Genomic DNA, 16829 nt, shown 5'->3' with positions numbered 1-16829 from the left:
TGGAGATAGCAGGACAAAGGATGGGAAGGAATGGTAGTAGCTCATGGCTTAACCGCACAGCAGTGACGCCTTGATGCCTGGGGGAGGAGATGTGCATTTGCTTAACAGAAACAGGATCCTGAAGAATGGCCATACTTCAGAGGTACTGCATGTTCAGTTCCAGACCTCTGCAGTGCAACAAAAGCTGGGGTAAGGAGAGTCAAATTAAGTTTTCGGTTTCCCAGTGCACGTGAAGGCTATGTTCACAGTATAGCGTAATTTAGTAAGTGTGCAAGAACATTTTCTCTTGCAAAAACAGTGTACATACCTTAACTTAAAAAATTATTTCTTGCTACAAAATGCTAATCATCAGCTTAGCTTTCAGTGAATGATAATCACTGATCACAGATCTTCGTGACAAATATAATAATAAAAAAGTTTGAAATATCGTGAAAACTACCAGAATGTGACCAGAGACACGAAGTGAGCAAATGCTGGAAAACGGGTGCCAGCAGACTTGGGGCAAACAGGGTTGCCCCAGACCTTCAGTTTTTAAGAAACGCATTCTTGGCGAAGTGGAGTGCAGCGAGGCTTGGGTCACATGAGTTACACCGGCATCCAGAGGCTTCCAACAAAACTGTTTACTTTTTACCGTAAAATAGGAACCCATCTCTGAAAATTAGAGAGCACCCACTCTTTGCCCTCCTACCTGCTAACATTAGGGGATGGCTGACAAAGTACAAAACTGGATGGTGTTTGAATTCATGGGTTTAGTTTCTTTTCTTGGAAAGGGACAAATGTAAGGTTTCAGTCACCGGGTCTTTTTTGTTTAGGTATACCAGAGACACAGGAAAGTGTGGGCGCACTGGAGTTATTGGGATAATGTCCTTCTAAAAATGTTTGCTCTTTTTGTTTGTACGTGTGAGGGATGTTTTTGTGCTCTTAGATAACCCGGGATGAATCCACGGGTTGGGTTTGGGTGTTTGAATTCATCTGGATCCCACAGCCCAGGAAGGGTACCCGGGAGGTCCTGGCTCCTGCGCTGTCTTTTTCAGAGATTATAACTCATTTGTTTTCTAGTAGAATTGTCTGCCTTACGGTCCTCACATTCGACCCCCCGAAGAGGTTATTTACCCGTCAGACAGGAGACCATTTGTTTCTATGGCGGCTTTGGGTGTTTTGTCTCGATTGCTGATGGAAGCAGCTGTGGGCTTGATTTCCCAGAAATCAGAATAGGAGAGTGGCATCTGTTTTCTGGAGCAGTGTTTAAATCAGATTTTTCATTTAATTAGGGAACTGTAAAAGAGTTTTCTGGGTTTTCAGAGTCACTGAAGTCTATTTTATTCATAAGTATAGCTTTGATATTATATGCTTATATGGAAATGAAAATAATAAATGGCTCATTTGAAAAAGACTTCCCTAAAACTTTGACCTCAGGAATACCTCTGTTTACCGACATCATAATCTTTGTATTTTTTTTTTTTAACATATGCTCCTTGAGGCTTAGAGAGATGGCTTTTAGCACCTTCTACATGACATAGAGACAGTGCACTGTAGATGGTAATTAGCTTGTCTGTAACTGTTCATGCGCTTTAACACCCCTGATAAATGAGGAAGACTGAGAGAAAGAAGGAGATGGAAAGACGGACCTTCCTGCATTTTGGGTTGTAGCCAGTATGGAAAATGATGTAAAACTGTGCTCAGTGCTTTGTGGATGTTAGCTTTTCTGCAATCACATTTAAATGATGAATTTCAAGATTAGACTCCAGAGTTTTGCCTCTGACTGCCTGTGTGAGTCAGTTTTGGCATCAGAAACAGAAAGTGGTAGATAAAGCAAGCCTGTGACCCTCATGTACACAGAGGGAGAGAATTCAGCTTCTATGTGTGTGTGTGTGTGTGTGTGTCTGTGTGTCTGTGTGTCTCTGTGTGTGTGAAATTCAGGGCTTAGCAAACAGATAACTTTTCTAGCTTTTTCTTCTCATAAAAGAAATTCGTTTCTCTGATGCCTTTTCTACTCTAGCTTCTGCCTTTGCTAGAGAATATTTGTGACGCTCCCCCAAGGCCATCTGTCATATTTTTCATAATGTTTGGAGTGTTACTTGAGTCTTACGGTCTCTAGATGTCCTTGTGGCATTTTAGGTTTCCCATTAGTGGAACCCTGTCTCCCTCACACAGGACTACCACAGAATTTCTGAATTTGCAGACATAGCTGTTCTGCATGAGAATTCAATCACAAATTTAAAGTCTGTTACTTAGAAAACATTGACCATGATTGGGTCTCACATCTTTGTCTTTCCCTTGAGCAGATGTTTGGTGAGAAAGTAACTGCAGTGAATTCTGAATGAAAGCTGAGAATTTTGCTTGTAACTTTAGGCAGTGTGCTGGGATGGAGAATATATTATATTTAGAAAAACAGTCTCAGCAGCGAGCACAGACTTACCCGTAACTGACAGCCGTGCAGTTACCACTTCCCAGTTGTAAGAGGAAATCTCCCTCCCATCGGCATCTTGTGCGCATTGCCCTGTGTGTGTGTTGGCCGTCGGTACTGTCCGCTGAACGTCAGCCCGTTGGGTGTAGCCAAGAGCTCTAGTGGTTTGTATGGACATTCATGCAGAGCGTTTTCTTCTGCCTTCTGTATCAATTGAATGTGAGGGGCAGCCATTCTTGTCCTCCAGATAGTTAAAGGAAAAATGCCCCATCTTCACTCACCAGTGGACGTTTCTTCTTTGTGGAGTGGAAGAAAGACTGGAGGGGGCGGCTGGCGGGCTCTGTCGGTGGCGTGTGCTGCTCTTGATCCTCGGGGTTGTATGTTTGAGCCCCACACTGGTGTGGAGGTTTACTTAAAGGTAAAATCTTTAAAAAGAAAAAAAAGAACGGAGGAATTTTATCCTTGATCATTTTGAGCTGAAGGTGGCACAAAGAACCGGACCCTAAGTTCTCCTGAAACGTCTCTCCAGAAGGGCTGCATGAGCAAAGGGCGAGCCCTGTAAAGGGGAGCATTTTCAGAGGAGCCACGGGAGGCAGAGTCGGACTGAGATGGGCTTGTCTTGACTTTTGGGTAATGGGGGGGTTTCCCCGGGACGCTCAGCCTCTGTGGGCCTCTCTTTCCACACGCCCTTATTTCTCAAATGAAGGGACTGATTTAGAGGAGACGTTTCCAGGCTTTTGAGCTTCACGCCCCACGTGGTGAAAGGCGTGCAGAAACTCACTAGAGTGTTGGTTTGGCACCAGGAGTGTTGGCCAGCAACGCTGTCTCCTCTTGCTGTCTCTCTGAGCCTTGAATGGCTGTACTTCTCCCACCCTCTTCTACCTAGCATCACGGGAAGATGTCATTCTTGCCCTTGGCTTTGATGGCTTTGGATTTTTAATGATCTTTGGTGAAAGTGAATGAGCTAGTATTCAGTTCTGGTGACTTCTAAAGCATATGGTTTTGCACTTGACCTGAACCCAGTGCCTAGGAAAAATTGCCCTTTTCCTGAGGATCCGATGCTCTTCTATGTCAAATTCGTGAGGTAGATGGCACTCCTTCTTCGCTCAGGGTTGTAGGAAACTCGGAAAACTTAGAAATGCTCACTTTAAACAGAAACTAAGTCATGGAGACACTGATTGAGTGAAGTGTGCCCAGGTGCTGTTTGTGGCACTGGAGATTCAAAATTCAGACGTTACATTTTAGTGAGAGACAGATAATGACCCCCCCCCATAAATGTATACTGCGCCAGATGAATGCTTTGAAGAAAAATACGCACCATGTTTCATGTACTGAGCTGCTCCTTAGATGGTGCTTGGCTCACAGTAGACAGTGGATAGTATTTGCTGTTTTATTAGTAGGAATTTAAATATGTCTGCCCAGAAATAGCTTCTGGTCCAACGAAACATGTCTGAGTTCTCCACTGAGCTGTCCTGCCCAGAGACGGCCATGCTTTCACTCCTGCCTAGTGGTGTGTCTACAAAGCAGAAATAAATTTGAGATGAATTTTCCAGGATACGCTTCAGTCACATATCTAGTTCTTTGATAGATAATATATTCCTGTGGTTCAAGTCTCGGAAAGCTTAGTTTCCCTCCCGGCCATCCGCCTAGTTCTTCCGTCCAGCCCCATCCCCGGAGCAGGTGAGCTGCTTGCTTGCTTCTCAGCACACTGTTGCGCCTCTTGCTTTTCTTAAAAATTTCTATATTTATATTCTCTTTTAAAAGATTTTATTTATTTATTTAGAGGGAGTGTGCGAGCAGGGGGAGGGGAAGAGGGAGAGAGAGAGAGAATCTCAAGCAGTCTCCATGCCAAGCACGGAGCTCTGTGTGGGGCCCGATCCCAGGATCCTGAGGTCATGATCTGAGCTGAATCTGAGAGCTGGAGGCTTAACTGACTGAGCTGTCCAGGCTTCCTGAGCCTCTTACTTTTTTAATCCAGTAGTGCATGTTCAAGATCTTTCCATGTAAGTATATAAAGAGCTTTCTCTATCTTCCGCTGTGTGAATATACCGCAGTTTATTTAATCGGTTCCTTACTGGTGAACATTTAGGTTCCCAGTGTCCTGTAAATACAGAATTCGGCAGGGAGTAGCCTTGTTTATACATACGTCAGATCGCACGTGGGCTGGTATGATTGTCCCTTAATCCGTTAAGTGCGATCATTAGGTCGAAGGGAATATGCTTTTTTATATTTTAACAAACATGCCAAGTAGCCCTTTTAGCTTTGGTACCCGTCTGCAGTCCTGCTGGCCACTGGAGAGGACCTGGTTTCTTGTCGTTGCTGACAGAGTGTGCTGTCGGAGAGGATGTGCCAGCCTCCGAGGGTTAAAATGGTATCATTACAGAGTTTTATTTATATTTCCCTTAAGAGTTGGAGCACCGTTTTTATTTATATGTTGAAGAGCCCGTTTTTCTCTTATGTGCGTTCTCGTTTTCTTTACCTATTTTTCCATTTGGATGTCAGTTGTGTCCTTACCTGTATGAAGGAAGATATTCTAAGTTAGGGCCAGTAGTCCTTTGTGTGAAATAAAATGCAGATTTTTTTCACTTCTTTATCTTTTGACTTTTTTTTTTTTTTTAAAATTTTATTTATTTGACAGAGATCACAAGCAGGCAGAGAGGCAGGCAGAGAGAGAGGAGGAAGCAGGCTCCCTGCTGAGCAGAGAGCCGGATGCAGGACTCGATCCCAGGACCCTGAGATCACGACCCGAGCCGAAGGCAGCGGCTTAACCCACTGAGCCACCCAGGCGCCCTATCTTTTGACTTTGTGTGTGGATTTTTTTCTGTCTAAAAATCTTTGATGTTTTCGTAGATGAAATTGTCAGTCGTTTCTGTGTCCTGTAGATTTTTGGTAGTGGCTATGAAGGTCTTAGTTCTACTGAAGTTTTCGTCCACTATTGTATCATTTCAGCTTTGAGGTTTAGGTGTTTGATCTGCTCGTGTTTTTTCTCTGTAGAAGGGCCAAAGTGTGGGTCCCCTTCCCTTTCTGCTCTAGACGCTGCTGATGGTCACAGCGGTCGAGCCGCAGAGTGGCTGTGACCCATCTCTCCCCTGCCCGCCCCCATCACCTTCTCCCTCACAGCCTGGCACCTGGAAGCCTTTTTAAATTAGGTTCCACCTCCTTCCGAGTGTGTCTCCGTCTGCTGTTGGGCCTTAAGGATTTTATAAACATCCTGCTCAAGTCACGTTCTCACACACGTACGAGAGTGTTTTGTTGGTTTAAAAGGAAGTTCGCTGAAGTAACTTTTATTTTCCGTAGTCAGACTTGGGGCTGTTGTTCGTTGTCTGAAAAACTATGATTTCATATATTTTGGCTGCTTTTATAGTTGTTTGAGGTAGGAGGGTAAATTGTTGTCCGTTATGCCTAGAATTGGAAGTCGTAGTTGGAGATTTTAACACTTTTCAGCCATCGACTGGAGCAGACCAACTTCAGTGTAGGCGTGCGTGATCTCAGAGCCGCCTTCACGGAGCAGCGCTGTAGAGCATTACCTCAGCACTTGCCAAATCCACCTGATGTCAGCTGCCTGTGTAATGTTCGCCAAGATCGACCGTAATATGGGCTGTAAAAAGGCTCAGTAAATATGCAGAAAGGATTACAAACATATAGATACAAACATATAGTCTCTGACTTCGGTGACCTTATATTAGAAAACCATAATCAGATGGTACTAAGAAAAATTCCAGGCTTTTGGAAATTACCTCATCTAAAGAATCAGTTTGTCAAAGAAGAAATCATAGGGCAAATTAGTCTTTCAAACTGAAGGATAATGAAAATACAGAGATTTGGGGGATAAAGCTAAAGCAGGGCTTGGAGGGAAATGTGTAGCTTTGAATGTTTCTCCCGGGAAAGAGGAAGGTCTGAAAGCAGTGACCTCCGTGAAGGTTCTTTGTGAAGAAGTCAAGAGCACAGAAAAGCCGGAGTAAGCGGAAAGAAGCAACTGATAGGAGATCAGGGCCGAAAATAGGGACACGGAACAGAAGTCAATAGAAAAGATGAACTAAGGCTAGTCTGGTTCTTTAGGAAGAACAACACAAATTGATCAAAAAGAAAGAGAGAGGACACTGGCTGACATGGTGCAGGAGGGTGTTGTCCTAGCACCAGGGCCGAAGGATGGGAGGGCCCGCAGCTGGGGGCCCGTCGCACTCCGAGGTGGAGGCTCTGGGTCCCGCGCCCCTCTTTAGACCCTCTTTGTCTTTCCCTGGCTCTAGTTCCCTGAGCCCACTGCCATCCTGTTCTTCCGTGTCCCCCTGCGGTGAGGGACTCTTGGAACGCCTCCTCCAGCCTCTTGAATGTCTTGCCCTGACCCTCTGGCTAGGTCAGCTTCGTTATTTCTCTGTTTCACAAAGCATGTGTGTTGTTGCCCCTAAAACATTTTCGTCTAATTCCCTATTTACGCGTGGGCTTTTCTCCGCTGTTAGCATTTTGGAATATGGATTGTGATCTAGCTCCTAGCACAGTTCTGGAACATTTGTGGTGTTTTTTAAAATACTTTTTATTTTTTATTATTATTTATGTATTTGTTTTTTTGAGAGGGAGGGAGCAGGGGAGCACGGAGGCAGGCAGAGAGGGAGAATCTTAAGTAGGCTCCACACCCAGTGCAGGGCCTGACACAGGGCTCGATCCCAGGACCCTGAGGTCGTGGCCTGAGCCGAAATCAAGAGTACAGTGCTCAACGGACTGAGCCCCCCCAGGTACCCCAGAACATTGCATTTTTGAAGAAATGGTCTTCCGGGAAAATGTTTTGAGCTCCAAAAAGGTGAATCATGAATGAGTTTTAGGTTCGCTTTTGTGTACCTGGCTTAAAATGTGTGAATTTTTATTACTGCAGTCTGATGACCTACCTGAACTGGTAAAAAAATGGAGAATTTTGAATATATTCATCATTACTAGAAAAACCGTATATCTAAGTGCCAATCAGTTATTTTGAGGACTGTGGAAGAAATAGAACACGTTTGGATTTTGCTTTTCTATGAGCGACACTGTGTTGTGGTAGTTGGTGCGGTTCATTTGGTTATCATGCTAAAACACATAATTTCAATTAATTTTTTTAAGTTGTTAAGTAAACTGCGTTCCTAAATAGAGTTAATGCTTTACAGTTACTCTTACTGCTGTAGCCTTGGTTATAAACAGTATATTCTTTAGTTCTTAAGCCTGCAAATATGCCCTCTGGCCAATATGATTCAGAATTAATTAATAATACTATTCAGTCTTTTTAGTTGTCACAGTGGTACTTTAAAGAAATATGCTTATAATCTCTGCCTCGGGGTTTCCATAAGTTGATCTCTGAGTTTAGATGAGTACGTTGCTTGACAGTGAGGATGTTTTCTTGGTAACTCGAGAGCTCTTACAGACGAGGTGACCAAGCCAGTGTGCATTACTGGGTTGTTGGCATGTGTTTAAAGATTTTATTTTTACTTATATTTATTTGAGAGAGAGAGAGCATGAGAGGGGCAAGGTCTGAGGGAGAAGCAGACTACCCGCTGAGCAGGGAGCCCGATGTGGAACTCGATCCCAGGATTCTGGGATCACGACCTGAGCCGTAGGCAGAGGCTTAACCAACTGAGCCACCCAGGTGCCCCGTTGGCATGTGTTTAAATAATATGTGTGACATGTCCGTTTCCCCAGTTAATTTTAGCACTTCACCTTCTGAGTTAAGCAATTGATTATGGTTACTGTTTATACCTGAACTTGTAGCTAAATTTCATTTTCCAGTTGAAATGAAACTTAGATAGAACCTAGAATTGAATGAATTTGAATCAGTTCAATAAATTTTTCCAAAGTAAAATTGGAGAAACCTATTTGGAGGGTTTTTATTTTCTTCTAGCCGCTAATGGAAAAATGGTTCGTGACCCTCTTAAAACATTTTAAGATTACAGCCATGAAAAGTTCAAAAAAAGAACTTTTATGTGTAAAATGCCCATCAAGTCGGGAAGGCCATGTCCATTGTTCTATGTTTCTAGTAACCACACTTTCTCCTCCTTCTCTTCTTAGGTTCTTGATTATTACAGACCATTTTCTGAAAAGCCCGGAATTGGTGAAAGCGATGTATGCCAAAATGAGCAGTCAAGAAAGGTAACCCCCAAACCAGTGTGGTTTTAAGTACTTAGCATTCCATACACAGTATCCTGTGCACGTGACTGAGAAACGATGTGGTTTCGTAGTTGGCACCAAGTCTCTAAATACATGTTTCTGTGTCAGTAATGGTTTTAAATTGGTTGGTTGACATTACAGCTTAGCCACAACAGGCGGTAATTTACGTGGGGCTGCACGGTCCAGGTTGGCGCCATCATTCAGAAAAGGCAAACTCAGAAACATCCGGAACAGAATGTTGTGCATGTCCTTTCATTGCATTTGATTGGAAATGTGCTCCCGTGTTCACGCCACTGTGTGATGATTTGGGACGTACCCCACGCACGTGTAGTTTTCCCGTGGTCCTTTTGGACAGAGCCTGGGTACCCATGCGTGATCTTCCAGTGTTGTAGCGGCAAGAGCACTGCCCTGGGAGCACGGAGACCGTGGCTCCCTGCCTCCTTGTGATGGTCGTTCCTTCTGTGACCAGAGCCAGGCTCTTCAGGTCCGGATTCAGTCTCTCGGCCTGGAAGATGAGAGGATGGACTGACGTGATCCCCGGTGCCCCGGGTAACTGCCGTAGCTCATAGGTTCCCTAGCCTTATGGAAAGGTTGCCTTAGGAAAAATAAAACTTAGTTCGAAGTCACAGACCTGATGATCAAACACTTGAAAAAAATGTTAATCTTTTGATTGTGGTCAGAATTTTTATAAATGCTGTGGTTTTGCAATTCTTACGATCTACGTGGCTTCCAACACTTCAGCTTTTACACTCCTTTGTAGTCTCTTTAAGGGAGATTTCTTCTTTAATAGCTTTAATGAAAAGGGAAGTGCGTGCTTTTAAGTCAGTTTAAAGGCCGTGTTTCTAAATCCAGTGCCCCCCCCCATAAGCTGCATATTTCTGTTGCAGAAAAAGAATCATTTGTAGCTTTTTTGACCTAAAATAAGTGACGTGAAGAGCAGTGCTATCAGTTGGAAAGTTGCTTTGCCGCAAGGGATGCCTGGACGCCGGGAGAGTGGTACAGGGGTCAGTGGTACTTTAATCCTCAGTTTTATATTTCCCATAATCCTGTCGAGGGATCAGTTTTTAAACTGCTCCATTATGTAGCCAAATGGAGATGCCAGATTGAACATTTTCTGTTTTTCTTATAAAGACGTCGTAGCCACTGCGCCCCTTCAGCCGCGTCTGCCCGCGTGTCACGGCCCCTCATGGCTTTTCCTCGTGGGACGTGCTTTCGTTCCTCGCGCCCTTTGTCCTGCATCGTATCACGTGTGCACCCGCGTGCTGCTGTGTGACCCTGGCGTTGGGCTGCCTGCCCTGCGAGGGCACGGGCTCCACCTTCTTCTTCCAGGGTGGCCGTGTTCCCCAGACGGTCCTTGGCATGTCAGGCTGCCGGAAAAAGTTGTTTAGGTGAAACCGGGAGGAAGCAAATGCATGTTCTCACTCGCGAACAGGTGCATTCCAGTTAGCGTCCCACCGTCTGGCCGAGACGGGACCTTCGGAGCCCTGCAGGCCCCCTCTGGTGCCTCCTGAGTGGCGTGAGGCCCTCCACCGAGCAGCTTCGTCTCTGGTCCCTTCCCCACTCCCTCCCCGACCCTGCTCCCCGTTACCACATTACGGCGACACAGAACTTCTGTCGTTCTCGAGGCCTTCCCTCTGATGTTGTGCTTTTGCAGATGGCCTTTCCTCTGCCTGGAGCGTCCTGGCCACTGCGTCTCCTTCTGGTGAAGGTATAGCTGAGTTTTGAGCAACATGGGTGTGAATACGTGCGGGTCCACGTATATGCAGGGTTTGTTTTATTTTTTTTAAAAGATTTTCTTTATTTATTTGACAGACAGAGATCACAAGTAGGCAGAGAGGCAGGCAGAGAGAGAGGAGGAAGTAGGCTCCCCGCTGAGCAGGGAGCCCGATCCAGGGCTCGATCCCAGGACCCTGGGATCATGACCTGAGCCAAAGGCAGAGGCTTTAACCCACTGAGCCACCCAGGTGCCCCAAGGCAGGTTTTTAAAATAAGTACAGTCCTGTCAGTGTATTTTCTCTTCCTTCTGGTTTTCTGTTTTTCAATAGTTTATTTATTTAGTTTTATTTTAGAAAGAGTGGATGTGAGCAGGGGGAAAGGCAGAAGGAGAGGGCAAGAGAATCCTCAGGTTGACTCCACACTGAGCACAGAGCCCAGCACAGGGCTCGATCTCACATGCCTGAGATCATGACCTGAGCTGAAACCCAGAGTCGGGTGTTTAACCCGCTGAGCCACCCAGGCACTCTTCATCCTTTTGATTTTCTTGATAACATTTTCTTCTAACTTACTTTATTGTAAGAACACAATGTAATACATAACAACATACAAAATACACGTTAATTGACTTGTGTTATCAGTGAGGCTTCTGGTCAACAGCCAGCTGTTAGTAGTTGAGTTTTGCGGGAGTCAGAAGTGATAACCTGGAATTTTGACTGTGTGTGGGGGAGTCGGGGCCCCAACCCCTGTGGTGTCTAGGGGTCAGCTGTGCACTCATGCTTTTAGGCCCTTGTCCGGGCTTGTGTGAGCTGTTTGTGGTGACTGACTCGAGCAGTTGGCCGGAGGGCCTGACACATTCCGTGCTGATGGCGTGTGTGCTGGGGTGTGTGCGTTGGGGGCGGGGAGGCACAAGGAGGTAAAAGGGGGCCTGGCAGGAGCACTCAGTCTGCGGTCAAGTAGAGCTCATGGGTTCCCTGTTGACTCCTTTTGAGGCAGTAATGGGCAATTCTATGTTCACAGTTGTGCATTCACAGATTAATAGCACTGAAAAAATTAGCGTTTTTCTCAGCAGGGGTATGTAATGAATTTCTTTCCTGTGCATCCAGAATGGTGCTGCGTGCCTTGTTTGTGAGAACTGAGCACGTTCTCTGTGTTCTGTGGTTCAGATGAGGAACTTCCCTAGAGACCCCTGGGGAGACACAGTGGTACTTTTGGGAACACACATCAGAATCCCCTGAGGAATGCCCAGGCTGCAGCGCCCACCTGCTCAGTCAGAACGTCCACTTGGGCTGGGGGCTGCCAGATTGAAACATGTCTGTTGATCAGTGAGTAGAACAGGTAGTGAGTTCACTAAGTGCCTAATGGGTCTCCCTGGGGCATCACGGTGACAGTGTGGGTGGCTCCGGAGGGAAAGTGCTTGGAATGTCACCATTCATCAACTCCAGACCACTCGGTGACAAGTTGAGGATAGGGAGTCAAAACCCGTTTATGTGGTTGACTCAGCGGAAACCAGTCTGCCTGTATACGATTTTCTGGTCCTTCGCAATAAATGCCAGTATTATTAGATGAAACTCGCTGATATCCGGAAATGCTTGGGTGGTTCGCAGGCTTGTAGTCTGTATAGCAGAGTAGTGAACTGCAGAGGTAGTTCCGCGGCTCGTGGCTTGGGGTCAGTTGCCTGCTCTTGGGGAACTCGGATCTGTCTGCGGAATGAGGATAAGAACAGTAGCTGCCCGTGAAATTGCTGTAACTGATTGAGATCTGCAAGGAAGCGCTTAGCGCTTGGGGCACGGTTATCCCTCGGGAGATGAGTTGCTAGTTCTGCCTCTGTGACCCTAGGGAATCAGTGCCTTCCTGCCCTCTGCCACACCGGGCTCTGCAGTCTTGTAGGGTCGGGCGTTTGTCCCAGGTTACAGAGGTAGCTGGGGGAGCGTTGGAACGCAGTCTGCTGGGTGCCAAAATCAGTGATCTTCTTCCCCACGGCCCAAGAATTTCTTATCTCTGTAACTTATTAAAGGACAGAGAGATTTCAGCCATACTTTTGTACCTGTATCTTGGTTAATTCAGGTTAATGAAAGGTTTGGCCTTTGTGGGCACAGCATTCAACAAATGGGCACATGTGGAGGAGCCCAGAGGTAAATCCATGGTTTGTTGGAGCCATCCGTCCTGAAACTTGAATTACCTTGTATTTCTGGGATTAGGGGATACTGTTCACGCCCGGCTCATCAGACTCCCCCCTCACGCGCCTCGTGTCCTTCTTTGTCCCGCATTCTAGTCCTCTCACCGACCCGCACCTGCCGCAGGACAGCGCAGGTGTGGCTGTTAGAATTGTAGCCTCCATTAGTTTAAGCATAACTTTCAAATAGAAATTTTGCTATAGAATTTTCCCCTAGAACTCTTCATGTGTATATATGTTGCCTTTTTTTTTTTTTTTTTTTTTTTTTTTAAATGAAACAGAGCCTCATTTTGAGGACAGACTGTGGAAGTGTTTAACCAGACGTGGATCAGAAAGATTGCGAATGACAGCCAGCTGTTGAGGGAGAAAATCCTAGAAGCTCCAGCCTGAATTGAGGGGTGCGTCTGGTAGCCTGAGGCTACCAGGATTTCGGGGTTTTAGGACACAGGACTTTCACACCGATGTGTGGCTGTGGACAGCTAGTCCCTGACCTTTTTAACTAGATCTCTTGCTTTTTCATCCTTCACTTTGGAGGGAATAAATAAATCAGCGAGTGCATAGCATTTGTATTCTGTCACCTTTTCAGGGAAGGGTTTAATGTGGTTCCGCCACAGCTGGAAGAACGAAGACATTCCCCATTGTGTCCCGTTTTCCTGGATTCTGCAGGACATTTCTGGACACCTACGGTTCCCTGTGGTTTCTGGCTTGGAAAGGAGGTGGCAGATATAATGCACCACTATAATAAGTGATTTTGAAAACAGTTTCCTCCTTGAGGTGTGAGTGCCCCACACGTGATTCCTGTATTTGGTGGCAAGGTTGGTTTTTGATGGTGGCTCAGAGTAGAGGGAGTTGGAGAGTTTGATGGGGACTCGAGTTGGGATGCCCCTGAATTTTTGGACCCACTCCCTAATAATTAGAGCCACTAAAAGTTTTTGTTGACAGAGAACACAGTAGAAGTAGATCATTTAATGAAGTCTCATTTATTCTCAGGTGATATTTAAGCTTGATTTGTGTTTTTATATTTTGAACATTTATTTTTTATTTTGACCTTAAAATCACTTTCAGCTCTTCTGCTTAGCTGTCCTGTGCCCTGTGTTACAGTGACGCAGTAGAGTGCAGAGGAGAGGGAGGTCTGGGGGCGGACGGCCCGTGGTGAGCTTGTAAGGAAGGCCGCGTCTGTGCTGACCTGTCAGCTCCAGCTTCCACGGCTCTCTCAGAATGTCCCCTGGGACTCCGCGGTGTTCCCCGTCCTGCTGGACGCGCTCGGGTACCACGCTGGGCCTGCCCCTCTGTCTCCGACCTCCTGCAGCTCCATCACGGTCACTTGCTCCTTCTTTTCTGTTCTGAGTATCAGCCCACACACAAGGTGCTCGATTCCCGGAAACCAGAGCTCATGACGTCACATACCTACAAGCATTGCCCCCGTGTCCCAGGTTAAAAGGAGTGTTTTTAGAGCAGATACTTGGGTTCCTTAGCCGGCCTCCTCCCTGGCATTTCCGGAAAGCTACCTGCCTGGGAGAAGTGGGAAGCCTGGTTTTATGGCCCGAGAGGACCCCATTCATTTGTAAAGTTCCTGTGTGAATAAGGGAAAATGAAAATATCCTAATACTGAACTACTTGTTGTTCTTCTGTGCTCAGTCGAGGGCATTATTTGTTTTCTTTTGAATTAGTCTTTGCTGTAAGAAATCGGAGGCCATTAGGAGTCTTGAAAACCGGTACGGTCTGTGTGTGATTTTTCCAGACTGGTATCTTTCCTGTCATTTAGCAAAAATACGGGAAGAGTTTGGTACAGTTTTATTCCACTTCGAAGCTTACAGCAGTAAACAAGTTCTGTTTGTTTGTTCGGTAAGAAACGCTCCGAGCCTGCTCTAAGCGTATTTTCCCCATTTACGGAGTATCTGCGTCTTTTCTGGTTTGGAAGTAAATGAGAGTTATGCCTTTAGTCCCAAGTCACAGTGTGATTTTGGGAAACATCCTGCTTGGTGTATGCTGGATAGACTGCCCTGTGTAGGGTACATTTTTTTTTTTTCCTCAGAAAAGGAAAGAGTTTGTTGAATAAAAATACTTATGGGATCATTTAAGTGTTGATGTAAAATGTCATGGGTTTAGTCTCCAGATTTACGTTTTTATGAGCTAAAATAACGAAACAAACAAAGCCAGCCTTTACAAGAAGGCCAGTACAGGGAGGAGCTGAGGCCTGTGGCCGAGGGGGGAGAGGGGGAGCCTGTGCCTGAATCCCGACACGGCAGCTTGGCACGTGTGATCTGGGCGGGTCAGTCGGCCTCAGTGAGCCCTGTTCGCCGTGCGGAATGCAGGCCAGGGATGGTAGCTGCCTCTCGGAGACCGTGTGTGTCGAACGTTTGTTAGCGCAGCAGTGAGCCGGGCATCGACGTTCTTAGCTCACTGAACCTTGCTGCTGTTGTCATCGTGTGTGTGTGTTACAAAACCTGACCCGACAGCGTTTCTGAAATGTTGAGTGAAGGGCCCACAGGAATGCGTCTTGAAAAGGTGCTGGTTTCTGTCGTCCTGTCCCATCAAAGAAGCCACAATTTTAAAAAGTACGTAATTGATGAAGATTGATTTTATTCACACCAAATATTTCCCTTAGCTAGACATTAGAAACAAAGTGAGAAATTTAAAAGTAAGCATATTCTCTTAGAATGCGCGCTCAGTATTTCTAGCGTTGTATGACATACTCACCTGAAACTCTTGTACATTGTCCAGAGTTACATTGCTGGACCTCATAATTGCGAAATTAGTGGGGGATGAGCCGCTGACCAAGGATGACATCCCTGTGTTCCTGAGCCATGCGGAGCTGATCGCGAGCACGTTTGTGGACCGGTGCGAGATGCTGTCCAAACTGACGTCGGAGCAGCACGCGGACGGTGAGGTGAGAGAACGGGTTCCTGAGTCTTGGACGGGAGAGAGCAGGGGATTTTCTGACCCAGCTAGGCCCTCTCTGAGAATTCTTTTATAAAAGCTTTTAAAAATATCGCTTGACTAATGTGTGGACTGCTGTGGATTGAATGTTTGTGTCCCCTCCCCTCCAAATCCATTGCAGACTTGATGGCCAAGGTGGTGGTCCTAGCTAGTGGCTGGGCCTGTGGGAGGTGAGGAGGTCTTAAGGGGGGAGCCCCCAGGAATGGGATTAGTGCCCTGATAGAGACCCTGCCGTCATCCTCTGCCCCATCACTGCGTGAGGACGCTGAGAGGTCAGCCGTCTGCAGCCTGGAAGAGAGCCTTCATCAGAACCCAGCCGTCATGATCAGGGACTTGGGTCTCCACCGCCTTGAGTGTCGTTTCTAAGCCGCGCAGTCTGTGGTAGTCTGTTACACGGCCCGGATGGGTGAGGACAGTGTCCTTGTTTTAGAACAGTTACGAGAATACGGCAGGGAAACAGTGCCCTTATTCCTGCTGTCCAGAGTTAATGACCTGAAAACAAATTCTCCTTTTTTTTTTTTTTCAAGATTTTATTTATTTATTTGACACACAGAGAGAGAGCACAAGAGGGCAGAGAGGCAGGCAGAGAGAGGGGGGAAGCAGGCTCCCTGCTGAGCAGAGAGCCCGATGCAGGGCTCAATCCCAGGACCCTGAGACCATGACCCAAGCTGAAGACAGAGGCTTAACCCACTGAGCCACCCAGCACCCAACCTGAAAGCAAATTCCAGCGAACATGTTTTTCCAGGCAGATAACATCAAATATATATGTTCATCCATGCACACACAAATATATATGTATTAAAAATGAAATCAGGCTGTGCTATTTGTAAGTTTCTGTTTTTTCTTCTCCTGCATGTAATTATGAGGAGGGTAGGCGTTTTGACTGTTCCTTTCATAGTACTGTGCATACAGCAGGCACTTAGTCTTTGCGGAATGAAGTCAGTGTAACATTAAAAGTGAAGAATTTGCCATAGTTCATTTGTCCAGCTGTCAGTTGGACCATCAGGTTGTTCTTATTTCTGTTTCCTGAAGTTAGTGCTACCCTGTATGTCTTGGCAGTTCCATCTTTGTACCTTTCCACCCTTAACCCAGGAGTGCAAGTGCTGGGTGTTAAGGATACATCCAGCTTTGTGTTGTCTTCTTTTTATTTTTATTTTTATTTTTTTGGTAAAGATGTATTTATTTGCGAGACAGAGAGAGTACACACACTTGGGATGGGGGAGGAGCATCTGGTGAGGAGGGAACAGAATCTCAAGCAGACTCCGCGCTGAGCACAGAGCCCGATGCAGGGCTGCATCCCCGGACCCTGAGATCATGACCTGAGCCGAAATCAAGAGTCGGATGCTTAACTGATTGAGCCACCCAGGCGGCCCAGGGTATATCCAGTATTAAAGCTTAAGGTATACATTTCTAAACTGCCTTCCAGAATGTTTGTTTCTTCTGTCAATATAGGACGTTCCTGAT

At 46.1% G+C, this 16829-nt stretch overlaps 1 protein-coding gene across 1 annotated transcript in view; it reads left to right on the top strand.

The window, feature by feature from the left end:
• Positions 1-16829, top strand: part of ATXN10 (ataxin 10) — a 159069-nt gene that overhangs the window by 44347 nt on the left and 97893 nt on the right. The window contains exons 6-7 of the mRNA XM_045083699.1: positions 8438-8518; positions 15150-15315. Coding sequence (XP_044939634.1) covers positions 8438-8518; positions 15150-15315 — 247 coding nt within the window. The remainder of the gene's footprint in view (positions 1-8437; positions 8519-15149; positions 15316-16829) is intronic.

Source organism: Mustela putorius, unplaced genomic scaffold (genome assembly GCF_011764305.1).
Source record: "Mustela putorius furo isolate JIRA1106 unplaced genomic scaffold, ASM1176430v1.1 tig00000738_pilon_pilon_pilon, whole genome shotgun sequence".
Lineage (NCBI taxonomy): Eukaryota > Metazoa > Chordata > Mammalia > Carnivora > Mustelidae > Mustela > Mustela putorius.
The sequence above is the reverse complement of the archived record's forward strand: the minus strand, read 5'-3'. Positions and strand labels throughout refer to the sequence as shown.